Source organism: Somniosus microcephalus, chromosome 30 (genome assembly GCF_052327205.1).
Source record: "Somniosus microcephalus isolate GS21.2 chromosome 30, FLI_Smic_1.0, whole genome shotgun sequence".
NCBI classification, from domain to species: Eukaryota; Metazoa; Chordata; class Chondrichthyes; order Squaliformes; family Somniosidae; genus Somniosus; species Somniosus microcephalus.
The window spans coordinates 6,596,577-6,614,435 of record NC_141016.1 but is presented as its reverse complement, the minus strand read 5'-3'; the positions used below and the strand labels follow the sequence as shown (position 1 = coordinate 6,614,435).

The 17,859-nt window shown below is 51.9% G+C and overlaps 1 protein-coding gene across 1 annotated transcript; it reads left to right on the top strand.

Annotated features, from left to right (window-relative positions):
* Nucleotides 1–9,663: 9,663 nt before the first annotated feature.
* LOC147097886 (neurofilament medium polypeptide-like) lies at nucleotides 9,664–15,810 on the top strand. The gene is made up of 3 exons (XM_085970936.1): nucleotides 9,664–10,755; nucleotides 12,718–12,842; nucleotides 14,048–15,810. The coding sequence occupies exons 1-3, from the start codon at nucleotides 9,709–9,711 to the stop codon at nucleotides 15,249–15,251; spliced, it is 2,376 nt and encodes a 791-aa protein (XP_085827062.1). The 5' UTR covers nucleotides 9,664–9,708; the 3' UTR covers nucleotides 15,252–15,810.
* The last annotated feature ends 2,049 nt before the right edge of the window (nucleotides 15,811–17,859 follow it).

Genomic DNA, 17,859 nt, shown 5'->3' with positions numbered 1-17,859 from the left:
CCTCCCGCAGCAATGGCACTGGCATGATCATCAATAGCACTTTCTGCACTTAACACACTGGCCAAGCTATTCGACCATGGGAGGCAGTGCACACAGCAACAGGGCACCACACTGGCCAAGTTATTCGACCATGGGAGGCAGTGCACACAGCAACAGGGCACCACACTGGCCAAGCTATTCGACCATGGGAGGCAGTGCACACAGCAACAGGGCACCACACTGGCCAAGCTATTCGACCATGGGAGGCAGTGCACACAGCAACAGGGCACCACACTGTACTTAGAGGCCGTCCTTTCTCTTGCAGGCCAAGCTGGCGCGGAATTTGAGGAGCCAGTCTGACACCGGTGGAGGCCGTCCTGAGTACCAGGCGCTCAGTGAGCTGGAGGAGAGCGTGGCTCGACGCATGCGTGCCCGGGTGACTGGCCCTGTTGCGATCGGAGATGCGGACCCTGTACTGGGACCCACTGGTAAGGACATGACCGGTTGGACCTCTGTCGTTGCCCTTGCGCTTCAGATCTACATCCTTTCGCACTGACCGTCAAATGCGCATAATGCCACCACTCAGGCCTCCCTCGCTGATGCCCTGTCCTCACTCTAAAGCTACTCTTGTGCCTTCCTGCTTTCAGCTGGTGAGGAGGAGGTGGTCCCTGAAGCTCAGAGTGCCAGGCCCTTGGAGGAGGAGGACGACGAGGACCAGGAGGAAGGCGGCACATCGGGGGAACCCTCATCCGCGCCAGGGGATGGCAATGGAGGGGAGACGTCTGGCCTGCAGGAGAGCCAGGGGGAAGTGTTGCAGGGGAGGGCAGATCCTGGGCCCAGTGGGCTCGAGGCACGCGGGAAGGGTCCGGCAGCACGCCGGCCTTCTCCCCAGAGGGGGGAGGTGTTGCAGGGGAGGGCAGATCCTGGGTCCAGTGGGCTCGAGGCACGCGGGAAGGGTCGGCCAGCTCGGCGGCCTTCTCCCCAGAGGGAGAGTCCGCCCTCCAGTCCGGAGACGGTCCTCGCCCAGGAGGTGCGCCTCCTCGATGAGATGTTGGCGGCGTCTGAGCGGCGCCACCAGGAGTTCATGGGGGTTGTGCAACAGATGCCTCAGGCCATTGAGTCCCTGGCTCATAGTGTGGTCGCTTTCGGGGAATCACAGGCCAGGGGGGTCGAACAACTCGTGGCAGCACACGACAGGGGTGTCCAGCAACTCGCGGCAGCCCAGGACGCGACTCGCGAGATGAGTGGTGCCGTCCAGACACTGGCAGAGCTGATGCGGGCACATACCAGGGCAGTTCGGGCACTCAGTTCTGCCACACTCGCTGTGGCACAGAAGCATCGCCAGGGCACCCGCCGCCTTGCTGCAGCACAGCGGTCTGGCCTCCACCAGATTGCTGCGCTTGCTGCACTGCCAGCCCGGCCGAGTGCCAGTGTCTCTGGCGAGCAGCGCGCGCCTGCCATCAGCCAGCTTGCCCCCATTGGTGCAGCCGACACTGCCACTCCCCCAGCCAAGGTGCGATGAGCTGCTGCTGAGACTGATGCTGGCCAGCCACAGCTGCAGCAGTCAGCAGCCGGCCCCTCCCGGGCCGGGCCTCGTCTAGGCCGACCCCCAAGGGCATCTGCCGACACGCATTGTGGCCCTCATGAGCCTTCCCCCAGCCTTGCCACATGCGCAGGGCCCAGGTTGAGGCGGAGCAGCAGGTCGGGCAGGGGCCAGAGAAGCCTGTCTAAGGACTCGCCCTCTCGGCACACCCATTAGAGTGTGGTGATAGCGTTTTTTTTTATATTGGGGGGCTTGTGTTCTGGGGGGGCATTATTTTGGTAAGTCCGAGGATCAAGGCATTTTTTGTTTTTATGGGGGTGTTTGTGTTGTGGAGGGGGGGGCTTATTTTTGTAAGGCCGATGATGAAGGCCATTTGGATGGCCAAGTTTTGTTAGTCCTCCCCAGGTTTTGGGAGTGACAGATGTTTTTGACTGTTTTTTGGGGGTCTTGTCTGTTTTTCTGTTTCATGTGGGAAGGGCCCTGAGTTTGTGAAATAAAGCTTTTTATTTATTCAGCATGTCCAAGTCTCAGGTTTCAAGTGGTTGTTGCGTTAACCGGCTGAGGGCTTGCGGTGCGGCTGCCTTCAGGTGCGTTCATTGCCACAGCCCATTCCCTGACAGGGGGGCCTAGAAGTGTCGATCAATAAGCCCCCGGCGGACGGCCCTTGGACCTTGTGGCTCCCTCCTGTGCTGGTACTCCTCCTCCTCCTCCTCCTCCTCATGGTCCTCCTGCTCGTCCTCCTGAGGTGGTGGTGCCTGAGTCCTGCGGATAGCCAGGTTGTGCAGCATGCAGCACACGACGACGAACTGGGAGACTCTATCCGGCGAATACTGTAGAGATCCGCCGGAATGATCCAGGCAGCGGAACCGTTGCTTGAGGACGCCTATCGTTTGCTCTATGATGTTCCTTGTGGCTTGATGGCTTTCGTTGTATGCCTCCTCCGCTGGGGTCCTGGGCGCGCGGAGCGGGGTCATGAGCCATGTACACAAAGGGTAGCCCTTGTCCCCGATAAGCCATCCCCTTGGTGGAGGCTGTGCCTCGAACATGTCAGCCACAGTAGTCTGGCGCAGGATAAATGCATCGTGGCTGCTTCCTGGGAAGCGGGCATTGACAGCTAGGATGCGCTGCCTGTGGTCACACACCAGCTGTACATTTAGGGAATGGTAGCCCTTCTGGTTGCGGCAATCCTCGGCATTGTGGATAGGTGCCCGCATAGCCACATGCGTGCAGTCAATGGCGCCCTGCACCATGGGGAAGCGCGCGATCCTGGCATATCCGACTGCACGCTGCTCCTGCCTCTGTCGGGTCATGGGGAAGGAGATGAATTGGTGTCTCCTCGCAAAAAGTGCATCGGTGACCTGCCGGATGCAGCGATGCACGGCGAACTGGGAGATGTTCGCTATGTCCCCAGCAGCGGCTTGGAAGGAGCCGCTTGCATAAAAGTTCAGAGCCACCGTGACCTTCACTTCCACCGAGAGAGACATCCTGCACATCAGCAGTGGACGCAGATCTCTGTGAAGCAGCTGGCAGATCTCTGCAACCACCTCCCTTCTGAAGCGCAGCCTCTTAACACAATGCGCCGCAGTCATGGTGAGATAGGACACCTGCTGCCGGTATTGCCTGAGTGGGTAAGGCCTACGTTGCCGACGCCTGATGGCCCCTCTGCGTCTAGGCATGGCTGGCCCTCTCTCACAGCGTCTGCGAGCCCTTCGCACATAATGCTGCAACTGAGGGTTGGACCCCCATACAGCCCCCATAATAAAGTTGAAAACAGTGAAATCAAATGAATCAAATGTCAAAGCACTGGCCAGAAGCCAAAAATACCTCTCCTATGTTGTCCCAAATCAGTAAGCTCTGTCCCTTGGTCTCTGTCCAGAAATCCAAGGCAGTAAAGTCATTGCAGCAAAATGGCTGGGCTTTATAGGTCAGTGTAAGTGCCCTTTAATTAGCGCTCCCCGAGGCCCACAGGGCCTCTGTTGCGTTCCACTTCACAGTTCTTAGCAGCGCCACGCCCACATTGGGCGGGCGCCACTGAATTTCCAGTTTGGGGCGCACAAACAGCGTTGCACGACGAAATGACATCATAAGCTGCGCGCGCAGCTGAGCGGGCGCAAACACTTTGCGCCGGCGCTAAATGTCAACTGAATTTGGGCGTTGGCGCAGATCGGTCTGCGCCCGGGCGCTAAGTGCCTAGCGCTGGAAATATACCCCTCTTATGGCGTTACCGGCTGGCGCAACCAACTGAATTTCTAGGCCATAGTGTTGGTTCTTAAACTGCAAACTGTTTTTCTCCTGTGTGTTACCATTTACACTGCAAAATACAACACCTTGCATTTATATAGCACCGTTAACGCAGTAAAGAAAGGATATACTTGCCATAGAGGGAGTGCAGCGAAGGTTCACCAGACTGATTCCTGGGATGGCAGGACTGTCGTATGAGGAGAGATTGGGTCAACTAGGCCTGTATTCACTAGAGTTTAGAAGAATGAGAGGGGATCTCATTGAAACGTATAAAATTCTGACAGGGTTAGACAGACCGGATGCAGAGAGGATGTTTGCCCTGGCTGGGGGGGGGGATGTCTAGAACAAGAGGCCACAGTCTCAGGATACGGGGTAGGACATTTAGGAATGAGATGAGGAGAAATGTCTTCACTCAGAGGGTGGTGAACCTGTGGAATTCTCTACCACAGAAGGCTGTGGAGGCCAAGTCACTGAATATATTTAAGAAGGAGATAGATTTCTAGACACAAAAGGCATCAAGGGGTATGGGGAGAGAGCGGGAATATGGTATTGAGATAGAGGATCAGCCATGATCATATTGAATGACGGAGCAGGCTCGAAGGGCCGAATGGCCAACTCCTGCTCCTATTTTACTATGTTTCTATGTTTCTAAAACGTTCCAAGGCGCTTCACAGGAGCGATTATCAAACAAAATCTGACGCCGAGCCACAGAAGGAGACATTAGGACAGGGGCTTGGTCAAAGAGGTCGGTTTTAAGGAGGTTCTTAAAGGAGTAAAGAGAGGTAGAAAGGCGGAGAGGTTTGTGGAGGGAATTCCAGAGCTTAGGGCCCAGGCTGCTGAAGGCACGGCCGCCAGTGATGGAACAATGAAAATCGGGGGATGCACAACTGGCCAAAATTGGAGCGCAGAGATCTCGGAGGGTTGTGGGACTGAAGGAGTTTACAGAGATGGGAGGGGATTGGGCGAGGAAGATGATCAATAAGATGGCCAACCATCAGCGACCTTACCTTCACTGTGCTTTTGGGAAAGATGAGCCTCCCTGTCGGCGGGGGAAGGGGTTCCATTTGCCAGACCCAGCTGGGCCATGGCCATTGGAAGCCACCTCCTTGTGCAAAGAACAGAAATGAATGCATTGTGAGGGGTGCAATGTTACTGGGTCGAGTGAAATGAAATGTGAAATACCTTCCTCGCTGAAGAGGTAAAAGCAGAGCGGTTGCTTTTGTCCTTTGTTTCTGCGTGAGGGTAGTAGGTGAAGAACCTTCCTCTGCAGGTTTCCCTTTTCCAGCCTGTTGTGACATAGAATTACACAGAATGTACGGCACAGAAACAGGCCATTCGGCCCAACCAGTCCATGCCGGCATTTATGCTCCACTCGAGCCTCCTCCTGTCTTTCCTCATCTCACTCTATCAGCATAACCCTCGATTCCCTTCTCCCTCATGCGCTTATCTAGCTTCCCCTTAAATCCATCTATACTATTCACCTCAACCACTCCCTGTGGTAGCGAGTTCCACATTCTCACCACTCTCTGGGTAAAGAAGTTTCTCCTGAATTCCCTATTGGATTTCTTGGTGACTATCTTATATTGGTGGCCTCTAGTTATGCTCTTCCCCACAAGTAGAAATACTCCCGCTCTCTGTCTACTCTATCAAAACCTTTCATGATTTTAAAGACCTCTGTTAGATCACCCCAAGTCTTCTCTTCTCAAGAGAAAAGAGACCCAGCCTGTTCATCCTTTCCCGCAGTTCTGGTATCTCATACATACCTAATGAAGGAGGTAATGGATGGTTTAGTCTTTTTCTGAATGTCTTCCCTGTTATCTTCCAGTCATGAAGCATTCTGATGCAGCCAAGCTTCAGGAGTGCACTGTGACTAAATCACCCATCCTACAGGCACAATAGAAAAAGAGCAGAAAGAATCATCTCATCTCACTACAGCTGGAGTACTGTGTACAGTATTGGTCTCCTTATTTAAGGAAGGATGTAAATGCATTGGAAGCAGTTTAGAGAAGGTTTGCTGGACTAATACCTGGAATGGGCAGGTTGTCTTATGAGGAAAGGTTGGACAGGCTAGGCTTGTATCCGTTGGAGTTTAGAAGAGGATGTTTCCTCTTGTGGGAGAATCTAGAACTAGGGGTCAGTGTTTAAAAATAAGGGGTCGCCCATTTAAGACAGAGATGAGGAGAATTTTTTTCTCACAGAGGGACGTGAGTCTTTGGAACTCTCTTCCTCAGAGGGCGGTGGAAGCAGAGTCTTTGAATATTTTTAAGTCAGAGGTAGATAGATTCTTAATAAGCAAGGGGGTGAAAGGTTATTGGGGGTAGGCGGGAATGTGGAGTAATCAGATCTGCCATGATCTTATTGAATGGCGGAGCAGGCTCGAGGGGCCGAGTGGCCGACTCCTGCTCCTAATTCGTATGTTTGTATGTATATCTCTCTCTAGTACCCCAAGAGTAAACAAATCCCCACGCTTCGGTTTAACGTCTCATCTGAGAGACGGCACCTCCGACGGTGCAGAACTTCATCAGTACTGCACTGGGAGTGTCAGCAGGAGTGTCTTTTGGATGAGATGTTAAACTGAGGCCTTGTCTGCCCTCTCGGGTCGACATAAAGGATCCTACGGCACAGTTACGAAGGAGAGCAGGGAAGTTCTCTGGGGTGTCCTGAGCCAATAGTAATCCCTCAATCAACATCACCAAAACAGATTATCTGGCCATTATCACATTGTTGTTTGTGGGAGCTTGCTGTGTGCAAATTGGCTGCCACGTTTCGTACATTACAACAGTGACTGCAGTCCAAAAAGTACTTAATTGGCTGTAAAGTGCTTGGAGCATCCTGAGATCGTGAAAGGCGCTATAGAAATGCAAGTCTTACTTTCTTTTTGTTAGACGGCGCTTTGACACAGTTTAGGCTGGGCCCAGGAGCCGCCAGCAAGGGAAGCCAGTGAATGGGCTAATGCGCTCGCCACTGTGCTGTCTTGCACGCTCTTCCCCCAAATGCGGGTCTCCGTGCAGCTGCCCAGTCACACAAACGTTACACGTCCCCTGTGACTTGGGAGGCATTAGAAGGCCTTAACCAAGACTGAAGGTCTTGCTGTCAGATTGTTAAGTAATTAAGTCATTCCTAATTGCTCATTACTGATTTCTATCTCAACTATCGATACGCTCGTCTGCCCAAATTTAATGGCAATTGCTGGGGGAGAGGTGGGGCTGTTCTGAGACTCTCAAGAATCGCCCTCAGCTGCACAGAGAGAGAAAGGAGCATTGTAGACTAAAGGCTCTCCACATCTGACACCCCCAGTGTACCATACAGAAGCTGTATTTAAGGGGAAGCTAGATAAGTACATGAGGCAGAAAGTAAGAGAAGGTTCTGCTGTTAGGGGGAGATGAAGAGGGGTGGGAGGAGGCTGGTGTGGAGCATAAACACCAGCATAGACCAGTTGGGCCGAATGGCCTGTTTCTGTGCTGTAAAATTCTATGTAATTCTCGGGAATACTAAATCTGTACAACCTCAATCAAATATACTCAGTAAACCAATAGATCTGGCCCTGATAGGGAATGTACAAATAATATTTTGTAACATTGAGGGGAATTTAAACCCCCTTTTCTCCTCTGATTGGATTGTGTGGGGTTTTTGATAAGTTTAAGGGTTCTTGCAAAAGTTTAATTTAAAAAACAAAAAAATGACATTGGTCCTCTGATTCATCCACTCTTGGATTTATGCTTTATTTTGCCGCTCATCCTATTGAAGGGGATAACTTTCCCAAATAACCTTTTTACAAGCAAGAGATGGCTTTGTCCTAACTTCCATATAATCCCCACAGACCTTACACACATAAATGCTTGAGAACAACTAGCAGAAACAAATCGAGATTGCCCAATGAACCTGTCCTGTTCTAATACACTGCATCAATCACCTTCTTGCCATGTTCTGAGTGAACCTGCAGTGTTTTAGTATCGGCAGGGAAATATAGGGAGAGACACGATCCCTTGAAGTGGAGCCCTCAGGCTGTAAGTGAGCAATCAGTTCTCTGGTGCCTTGTCGCTGGGCAGTGGGGGTGATTTCTGCTCCTCCGCCCCACTGATTTGTAAGTTAAAGGCGATGGGTCGAAATGATTTGACTGCAGTCTTTGTGCAACGAGTCTTTTTGTCCACCCCCTGCATTGCATCATGAATCGATTTCCTCCCCAGCACCACACCCTGTGCTGAACAAAATGCTTCAGTCAACCGACCGCAGGCAGCAGGAGAAATCCCACTGGAGTGGGAAACAGATTGTCACCAGCTCGCACATCTCACTCCCAGCAGAGAGAGAGACTTGTCTGTTGCGGGAGCTGGGGATTACTGTAAATCAGTCCAACTCTCCCTTCAATCAGTTCCTCAACTATTAGGACACAGAGAGGAGGAGAAATCTGGTGCATATCCGAAACATTTCTTTTAATAGTAACGGTGCCATTCACACACACTAATCCAGGGAGAGCAAGGCACAGATTGGAAAAACTTGAAATGAGATCAGAAGCCCGATCCACTTATTTCAATTTTGCATTCCCTAATGTCCTCCAGTTTGAGTCTCTCTCTCTCCCTATCAGTGGAATCGATATATTCTACCCACACACAGGCTCCTCCGCCCATTCTGCAGTCGGGGAACTGTTTTAACTTGACCTTTAGGCTGTGTGTGCTGTTGTAAGAAATGGACAGCTCTACCGGGCAAGGGTGGGAACTGCTCCCCCACACCCACACCCACACCCCCACCCTGGGCAGGTCCTTGCAACAAGGAGGCGCCAGGACCGACAAGATTCTCGCCAGTCAAGTCTGCGGCAGGGAGCTTTCAATAAGACAGGGTCAGGTTGAAGAAGTTTTCACTGGAGATGGGGGCGGGGTGGGGCGCAATCCTCGCCTGGTTTTTAATTTGTTACCCCTCCCCCCCAATAAAATCCCTAATATTGCATGAATCTAAAACTAGCTGCGGTTCCTCGCTGACCCTCGTCATTTGCTGCATATTCGAGGGAAGTAACGTTGCATTGTTAATCCTGCTCCCGGTTCAAAATGCTCCGACTCCCCACCAGCTCTTCCCCGAGTGCGCTTTAAACATCAACGTCAGGTCGATTTGCAACACATTCCCAATGCCCGGTTAGATCAGCAGCAAAGGCTGCAAGAACTCGATCTCCGGTTGATCCAGTATCTGACTAGCCCTTGAACAAGGGGAGGGGATTGGGGGAGTCATCGTAACTTGTAGTGCGGGTTTAAACGTGCATGTATAATATTAACGGGAATTATTCCTGGTCGGGACGAGTACTTTGTGATGAACCGTTAGATACAACGCGATGTGATCCATTCCATGGAACTTGCCGCATCGGCCCAGCTGGTCTATGCCGGTGTTTCTGCTCCACACGAGCCTCCTCCCACCGAACAGCAGCAGCATATCCAACAATATCAATAAAATCATGATAGAAATAAAACGAACACCACTCCATTGCTCTGTATCACACTCCCTTGGCGGCAGTGAGGTATTTTTTTATACGGCCCAATCTATTCCCATTAGCGTCCCTGGATTTTTACAGCTTACCTTTAACAGTCTTGGCAGCCGTGACTCTTGACCCAGCCAGATGTTCAGATGTTTCAGGACCCCGGTCCAGGTGAATGAGGATTTTTTAAAATATATTTTACACCCCTCTCTTCCACCTTCCTTATTAACTATAGAGCTTGATTAGGGGGTTTTACAGCCTGGTTCGCGAATGCTGGAGAGCTCAAATGGTTTGGCACACGCCCAAACCACGTGGATCATACATCAAGAGAGGGGGAAGGGACTGTACCTCCTCCTCCTGCTCAACAGATCAATTGGAAGGCAAGGAGCCCGTTCTTGCCATGTTAGCGAATATGCGGTGGATATATAAAGGCGGCGCTGGCGACAGAAAGACTTCACTGTGAACATCTCACACAGTCTCCGCCAAGATGAGCTACACTCTGGACACAGTCGGCAATCCTTCCTCCTACAGGAGGATTGAGGCCAGGAGCTACGGCAGCCGTTCCTCCCCTTCCAGCGGCTTCCGATCTCAGTCCTGGTCCCGGGGAGGTCCGAGCACGGCGGGGTCTTCCTCCTCCTCTTCCTACCGGCGGATCGCCAGCGCCCAGGCTCCCCGAGCCTACAGCTCCTCCGACAGCTTGGACTTCAGCCAGTCCAGCGCCCTGAACGGAGATTACAAAATCACCCGCAGCAACGAGAAGGAGCTGCTGCAGGGGCTCAACGACCGTTTCGCCGGCTATATCGACAAGGTCCACTTCTTGGAGCAGCAGAACAAGGAGCTGGACGTCGAGATCCAAGCCCACAGGCAGAAGCAGGTGACCCACGGCCAGCTGGGAGATGTGTACGACCAGGAGATCAGGGAGCTGAGGTCCCTCGTCGAGCAGGTCAACCACGAGAAAGCCCAGATCCAGCTGGACACCGACCACCTGGACGATGACATGCAGCGCCTGAAGGACCGCTTCGAGGAAGAGGCTCGGCTGAGGGACGAGACGGAAGCCACCATCAGGGCGCTGAAGAAGGAGATGGATGACGCCTCCCTGATGAAGGTGGAGATGGAGAAGAAGGCGCAGTCCCTCCAGGACGAGGTGGCCTTCCTCAGGAACAACCACGAGGAAGAGGTGGCCGACCTCTTCGCCCAGATCCAAGCCTCCCAGATCACGGTGGAGAAGAAGGACTTCCTCAAGACAGACATCACCTCGGCCCTGAAGGAGATCCGCTCGCAGCTGGAAGGTCATTCGGCCAAGAACATGCAGCAGACCGAGGAGTGGTTCAAGTGCCGCTATGTCAAGCTCAACGAGGCGGCCGAGATGAACAAGGACGCCATCCGTTCGGCCCGGGAGGAGATCAGCGAGTACAGACGCCAGCTCCAGTCCAAGAGTATCGAGCTGGAGTCAGTTAGGGGCACCAAGGAGTCCCTGGAAAGGCAGCTGAATGATATCGAGGACCGGCACAACGTGGACGTGTCAAACTACCAGGTAGGAACTACCCCAACAATGCAGCCTTGGTGTTAGACCCAACCTCCCTGGGACATGTCAAAATCGGCCTGGGAGGTTGCAAAAGCAACGCACAAACCCTTTAATGGTGATTTCAGTTGATATTCCACCTTCATAGTGTTTGACATTGTGTAAGATTTAGATGTTAACATGAATTAATTCCCCTCCACTCTCACTAGGCAACTTCCAAATTGTTCCTTGCTGCTGATTTTGTTGAATTTACTGAAGTCGGTCTAAGTTTTGTTTTTATCACGGTCGGGGCCGGGGGTTGAAATGTTGTGGCCAGAGATTCTTCTCCGCAGTCTCGCTGCTGCAGAAGGTCATTGATCAAGGGGCGCCCCTCCTCTCCCATCCCCTCCCCTCCCCTCCCCTCCTCTCCCCTCCCCTCCCCCCCTCTCCCCTCCCCCCTCTCCCCTCCCCCCTCTCCCCTCCCCTCCCCTCCTCTCCCCTCATCTCCTCTCATCTCCTCTCCCCTCCTATCATCTCCTCTCCCCTCCCCTACTCTCATCTCCCCTACTCTCATCTCCCCTACTCTCATCTCCCCTCCCCTCATCTCCTCTCCTCTCCCCTCCTCTCATCTCCTCTCCTCTCCCCTCCTCTCCCCTCCCCTCCCCTCCTCTCCCCTCCCCTCCCCTCCCCTCCCCTCCCCTCCTCTCCCCTCCTCTCCCCTCATCTCCTCTCCCCTCCTATCATCTCCTCTCCCCTCCCCTACTCTCATCTCCCCTCCCCTCATCTCCTCTCCCCTCCTCTCATCTCCTCTCCTCTCCCCTCCTCTCCCCTCCTCTCCCCTCCTCTTCCCTCCACTCCTCTCCTCTTCCCTCCACTCCTCTCCACTCCCCTCCTCTCATCTCCTCTTATCTCCCCTCCACTCCTCTGCTCTCATCTCATCTCCTCTCCCCTCCTCTCCCCCCCTCTCCCCTCCTCTCCCCTCCACTCCCCCCCTCTCCCCCCCTCTCCCCCCCTCTCCCCTCCTCTCCCCCCCTCTCCCCTCCTCTCCCCTCCACTCCCCTCCACTCCCCTCCTCTCCTCTCCTCTCCTCTCCTCTCACCTCCTCTCACCTCCCCTCCACTCCCCTCCACTCCCCTCCACTCCCCTCCACTCCCCTCCTCTCATCTCCTCTTATCTCCCCTCCACTCCTCTGCTCTCATCTCATCTCCTCTCCCCTCCTCTCCCCCCCTCTCCCCTCCTCTCCCCTCCACTCCCCCCCTCTCCCCCCCTCTCCCCCCCTCTCCCCTCCTCTCCCCCCCTCTCCCCTCCTCTCCCCTCCACTCCCCTCCACTCCCCTCCTCTCCTCTCCTCTCCTCTCCTCTCACCTCCTCTCACCTCCCCTCCACTCCCCTCCACTCCCCTCCACTCCCCTCCTCTCCTCTCCCCTCCTCTCATCTCCTCTCCCCTCCTCTTCCCTCCACTCCTCTCCACTCCCCTCCTCTCCTCTCCTCTCATCTCCTCTTATCTCCCCTCCACTCCTCTCCTCTCATCTCCTCTCCCCTCCACTCCTCTCCCCTCCCCTCCTCTCCCCTCCCCTGCTCTCATCTCCTCTCATCTCCTCTCCACTCCACTCCACTCCACTCCACTCCTCTCCTCTCCTCTCCTCTCCTCTCCCCTCCTCTCCTCTCATCTCCTCTCCCCTCCACTCCTCTCCTCTCCCCTCCTCTCCTCTCCCCTCCCCTCCCTCCTCTCCCCTCTCCTCAAGGTTTAAAACTTCCAGCAGCCCTCTTAGATTTGCCATGAAGTAGTTGGGCGTGTCCCACCAGTTTATCGAAGGCGAACGCTTGCCTCAGTGTTGGGATCTGCCCTGTCCTCGAGATGTCCACATTTGCACAACTCCAATCACTATTTTCGGATTGCCCCTTTTAAGAGATGCATTGCCCTTTTAAGACTGTGCGGTGCTTTCCATTGAACCCGATATAGTTGAGAGTGTGTGTTTTTTTTATATATATTCAGGAAACGGTGCAGCAACTGGAGAATGAGCTCCGAGGTACAAAATGGGAAATGGCTCGTCACCTGAGGGAATACCAGGATCTGCTGAATGTTAAAATGGCCCTGGACATCGAGATCGCTGCCTACAGGTATGGAGGTCACAGAGGGCGTCCTCTGACGCAGTGAAGGGCGGGGTCGGTGGGGGGGGGGGCGGGGGTAGCATTTGGGGGTCAAAGGAAAGTCATTCAGTGAGAAAAGAAGGTCTGAGTCTGGAAGTGTCGGTACCATTCCTATTCGCTAATTAAAGCATTGACAGGGACCCTCAAAGTACCGATGCAGCCTTTAGCTGAGGACCGAGGAAGTGTTGGTTGGTGGTGCAATGCTCAAAGAGATAGTCTGGAAAAACAGAAAGGCAGGAATGTCCCGACGTTTCGTCAAGCGGTCTTGCAACAAAAGACTTGCAGAGGAAGATGAGCGACGCACCGAAAGGGCCAAATTGATGTCAACCCCTTAGAGATACAGTGGGCATTCCTGAGCTGTAGAGGATTCCATGGAGCTCTCCCATTTAGAAGCGTCTTCAATGCATCCTTTAGATCAGACCAACCTCTTTACGTCAATTACATTCTAGTTTCAGCATCCATTTATGTTTCCACCTTAAGAGGTGCCAAGATACAAAAGATTAATTCCACTTGAGAGCGGGGGCCCAGTGAGATTATTGTGGGGCAGGTAGAATTAAATCCCAGGTCTGATTTCAAAGAAAAATGACTGTATTAAAATTTAAATGTTTCTGTCAATACCCTGAAAGAGTCAACATTAGGGATTGAAACCATCGGACGTTCCCCCAACCCAAGCGTTAACCCGTCTCTCCTCTCTTGAGAGGCTGAAGGGTGTGTTCCCAGCATTTTCAGATTTTGTTTCTGTTTTTTTACTGTATTTGTGTCTTTATTTCGATCACTGCAAAAGACGTGTTTGTCCCGGAGAACTTCGCGTCACCACAGACTGCTCTCGCTCGAACTCAGAGCCTTCGGTGAGCTTTCAGCCTGTTGTCTTTGGAATGATAAATGTTTGCCCCAACAGCAAGCCAACATGATCGCCCTCAAAATGACCAAAGTGACCTTTTGATTTCATAGAATTACATAGAGTTTTACAGCATAGAAAGAGGCCATGCGATCCAACAGGTCTATGCCGGTGCTCCAATCCAGCCTCCTCCCAATTTCAAGGTATCTCTGCTGTTGAAATGGGTTGTGCTGGTCAGAGGACTCTCAGTTCGCCGTACAGGGAAGGTGGTCGCTGTTTGTGGGGCGAGAGTGTAATCCCCGCCCTATTTTAACAAACATTCTTCCTCTCTCTGCAGAAAACTCCTGGAGGGTGAAGAATCGAGGTATACCTTCTCTGGCAGCATCACTGGCCCTTCCTTCCCATATAGACCACCAACCACACCCACGGCACCCGTGAAAGTGCAGAAGATGAAAGAAGCGCCGAAGCTAAAGGTCCAGCATAAATTCGTGGAAGAGATCATCGAAGAAACCAAAGTGGAGAATGAGAAAGCGGAGCTGGAGGATCTTGACCTGGCTGAGGCGGTGGAAGAGGTTGCAGCTGACAAAAGCCCAGAGGACAAGGAGGAAGGGGAAGTAGAGGAGTTGGTTGAAGAAGCGATTGTGGCCGCAGTCAAGGCTGAAGTTCAGGCAGAGCCAGAGGCAAAGGAGGAAGTGGAAGAGGAGGAGGGAAAGGGAGAAAGTGAGGGGGAGGAGAAGGAAGAAAAGAAAGAGGAGGCGGGTGAAGGAGAAGACGCTGGTGAACAGGGGGAAGAGGAGAAGGGTGAAGGCGCAGAGGAAAGTGAGGCCAAGGAAGGAGCTGAAGATGCAGAAGAAAGTGAAGCTGTGGAGGAAAAGATTGAAAGCGTGAAGGTAGAGAAAGCGAAGGCTCTCCCAGAGCAAGCAAAGGATCAGGCCAAGGCAGAAAGCAAGGAGGAGGAAGAGGAAGGAGCCAAGGAGGAAGAGGCCGGCGAGGAGTCCAAAAAGGCAGCCATGGAAGACGGAGATGCTGGAGATCAGGAGGACACGAAGAAGGATGAGGAAGTGACGGAAGAGAAGAGCGTTTGTGAGAAAAAGGTCGAGAAAGTCGGAGAGGGAAAAGAAGCGGCAAGTGAAGAGAAGTCACAGAAAGAAGACAAGGCAGAAGCTGAGGACAAGAAAGATGAAGCAAAGTCAAAAGATGAGGGCATGGCCATCAATGGCGAGGCTGAGGAGGAAGGGGGAGAAACAGATGATAAGGAGGAAGACTCACAGATCATTTCCAATGGTGTAGACAAAAGCCCTTCAAAGGAGGACACCTTTGACTTGGGGGTTCTCCACACAACGACAGCAACAAAGACGGTCCATAAAGTCCTGGACGATGGCGAAGGGACAATGAAACACATCAAGGAGATAACCAAGTCTGTCACGGTAACTCAGACAGTGGAGGAGGTGGAAGAGGTAGTCCAGGAGACGATAGTGTCCACCAAAACGGTCGAGAAGACCTCACATGCGGTGCTAAAGAAAGAAGAGGACAACGAGTGAACCAAAGCTCATGAAGCGAAGGGGATGGCACCCGACAGCTAAAGATGCATGGGTGTGACAGCTTTTATGGCCTTGAGCAGAATGGGTTCTCCCTTGAGGAGCTCCAGACTCCCCGTTTTTTCTTTTGTGCAATAGAAGAAACTGCATGCAAGTTAACAATGTGCCCTCCACAGTGCCGAAAACCAAGGAACCACCGAACGAACCAAAAGAACACAACCGAAAACCAAAATGCATGGAAGAAATATACACCGAATCGTGACAAGCAACATAACTGCCCAAGAGAAATTCTCTCGATCTGCTGGAGGGGCGCTTTTGAGAAAGTCTAAAGTTGTATTATGCAAAGAATAAACTGAGCCAAAAAGTTTTTAAAAAACTAAAAAAAAATCCTTAGCCTTAAACAGCTCATATTGATTAATATATGTTTACCTCACGGGTGCTATTAAAATGGATTTCCATTGGTGGGAGGGAGGGTCTAGTGATCATTCACCAATATGCCACAGTTTATCACCCATGTGAAACTTCACTGCAGTATTTGCTGAATAAAAGTCATATTCCAAAACTCAATGCCTGGTTTATTGGTTTAAAAAAAAATAACTAGGGGTGGGGAGGCTGGCTGTCATTAACTGAGCTTGTGAATATCTTTCCCTTCGGTTGGGTTTCAATGGCACACAGGTAGTGAAGAGAGAGGTGATTTTAATGGAGGGTGCAATCTCTGAACAGACTTGTTCCCTGAAGTAATCTGATCTTCCAATGAATGGTGCCAAATGATGAAGGGAATCTTTCTGACAGGTCTGTACGTGGAAGATGCTGTTGCTGATTTTTAAGAATGAGGCGGCAAGTTTCAGTATTGGGTCCATGTCATTGGGAAAAAATACTAAAGTTGTAAAGTATTTCAGAACAGTTGCCCCAATAAAATGAACGCGCAAATGTTTGAAAACAGCTCAATGGGAGTCAGAATTTCTGTCGAAAAGACTTGATAAAGGTCAGACGTTTTGACCTTGAGTCTCGCTGAAAGACTCTGACTTGTATTTTGAGCTGCATAATATTTGTTTTCATAATGGACGGTTAGATTAAGCTGATTGTAGCAACACAGTGTTCAGGTATTGACACTTGGATCTGACATGGGAACCCCATTCTATGTGCTTCGAGCTCCAATTCCAGTCCAGTGTGTTATCTCAGATTGACCCCTGTTGACTGTTTGGTTAGTTACTGGCTCAAGAAACCAAATTTCTCGCATTGTCACCTCCAACAATCTAAAATCGTGGTTATTTTCTTATTCCTGCCATTCCTCTTGTGCTGTAGCGTTCAGACTCCACGTCCTCAACTGCTGAGTACAGCTGGATGGATGCCAGGGGTCAGTCCCATCACTGGCCCATCCCTTCCACAGCAAAGAGGCGCCAAATCCTCACTGAGGCACCTGGGATCCCGCATTGGCCTTGATTGGCATCTGGATGGTTTCATTCATGCGGTCATGCCCAACCCCAATCCGGACTCACACGCCTTAGTAAAGTGCCCAGACCGTAGCCCCTTCTCACTACAATGCACATCATGTAGAGATCGAGAAACACGAACCTTACATGGGAACATTGCTAAAAGGAATATGTCTTATAGTTATACCTGCATTACAATGCCTTGGGAAAAGGGATTATCACTTAATGGGGAACTATTTTAATTGTATATTCATTCAAGTAGATACAAATGTCTTTTCGAACTCTAAACACTGCCCCTGCCATCCAATTCCTTATTACTGTATTACTAATCCTGACTCCCCAAAGCCTTTCCACCATCTACAAGGCACAAGTAAGGAGTGTGATGGAATACTCTCCACTTGCCTGGATGGGTGCAGCTCCAACAACACTCAAGAAGCTCGACACCATCCAGGACAAAGGAGCCCACTTGATTGGCAGCCCATCCACCACCTTAAACATTCACTCCCTCCACCACCAGTGTACCATGACTGCAGTGTGTACCATCTACAAGATGCACTGCAGCAACTCGCCAAGGCTTCTTCGGCAGCACCTCCCAAACCCGCGACCTCTTCCACCTAGAAGGACAAGGGCAGCAGGCGCATGGGAACACCATCACCTCCAAGTTCCCCTCCAAGTCACACACCATCCTGACTTGGAAATATATCGGCCGTTCCTTCATCGTCACTGGGTCAAAATGCTGGAACTCCCTCCCTAACATCACTGTGGGAGCACCTTCACCACATGGACTGCAGCGGTTCAAGAAGGCGGTCCAGCACCACCTTCTCAAGGGCAATTAGGGGTGGGCAATAAATGCTGGCCTTGCCAGCGATGCTGAGATCCCATGAACGAATAAAAAAAATGTTTTAAAATGAATCTATTTGCATTTTGTAAAGAGGGGCCAGCCTTGGTGATGCTGAAGTCCTGACCTGCTTGTGGTTGAATTGGACCGTCCGGAGTGTGGCTGTCAGTGAAACTGCGGCTGTTTGAGACGAACTGGGGTGCATCAGTGTCGCGTGTGACTGTGGGTTTCAAATGCACTGCACCAAAAAGATAAATCATCTCAAAATTAACTGCTTCAAGGTCACAACGCTTTGTTTTAAGAGATTGAGGTGGTGTGGGGGCGGGGGGGGGGGAGATAT

Excerpts from the sequence above, each read along its gene's own strand:
- LOC147097886 (XM_085970936.1), top strand. The coding sequence starts at position 9,709 with ATGAGCTACACTCTGGACACAGTCGGCAATCCTTCCTCCTACAGGAGG. Across the intron at positions 10,756-12,717 it reads TGGACGTGTCAAACTACCAG|GAAACGGTGCAGCAACTGGA; the intron begins GTAGGAACTACC and ends ATATATATTCAG. Across the intron at positions 12,843-14,047 it reads ATCGAGATCGCTGCCTACAG|AAAACTCCTGGAGGGTGAAG; the intron begins GTATGGAGGTCA and ends CTCTCTCTGCAG.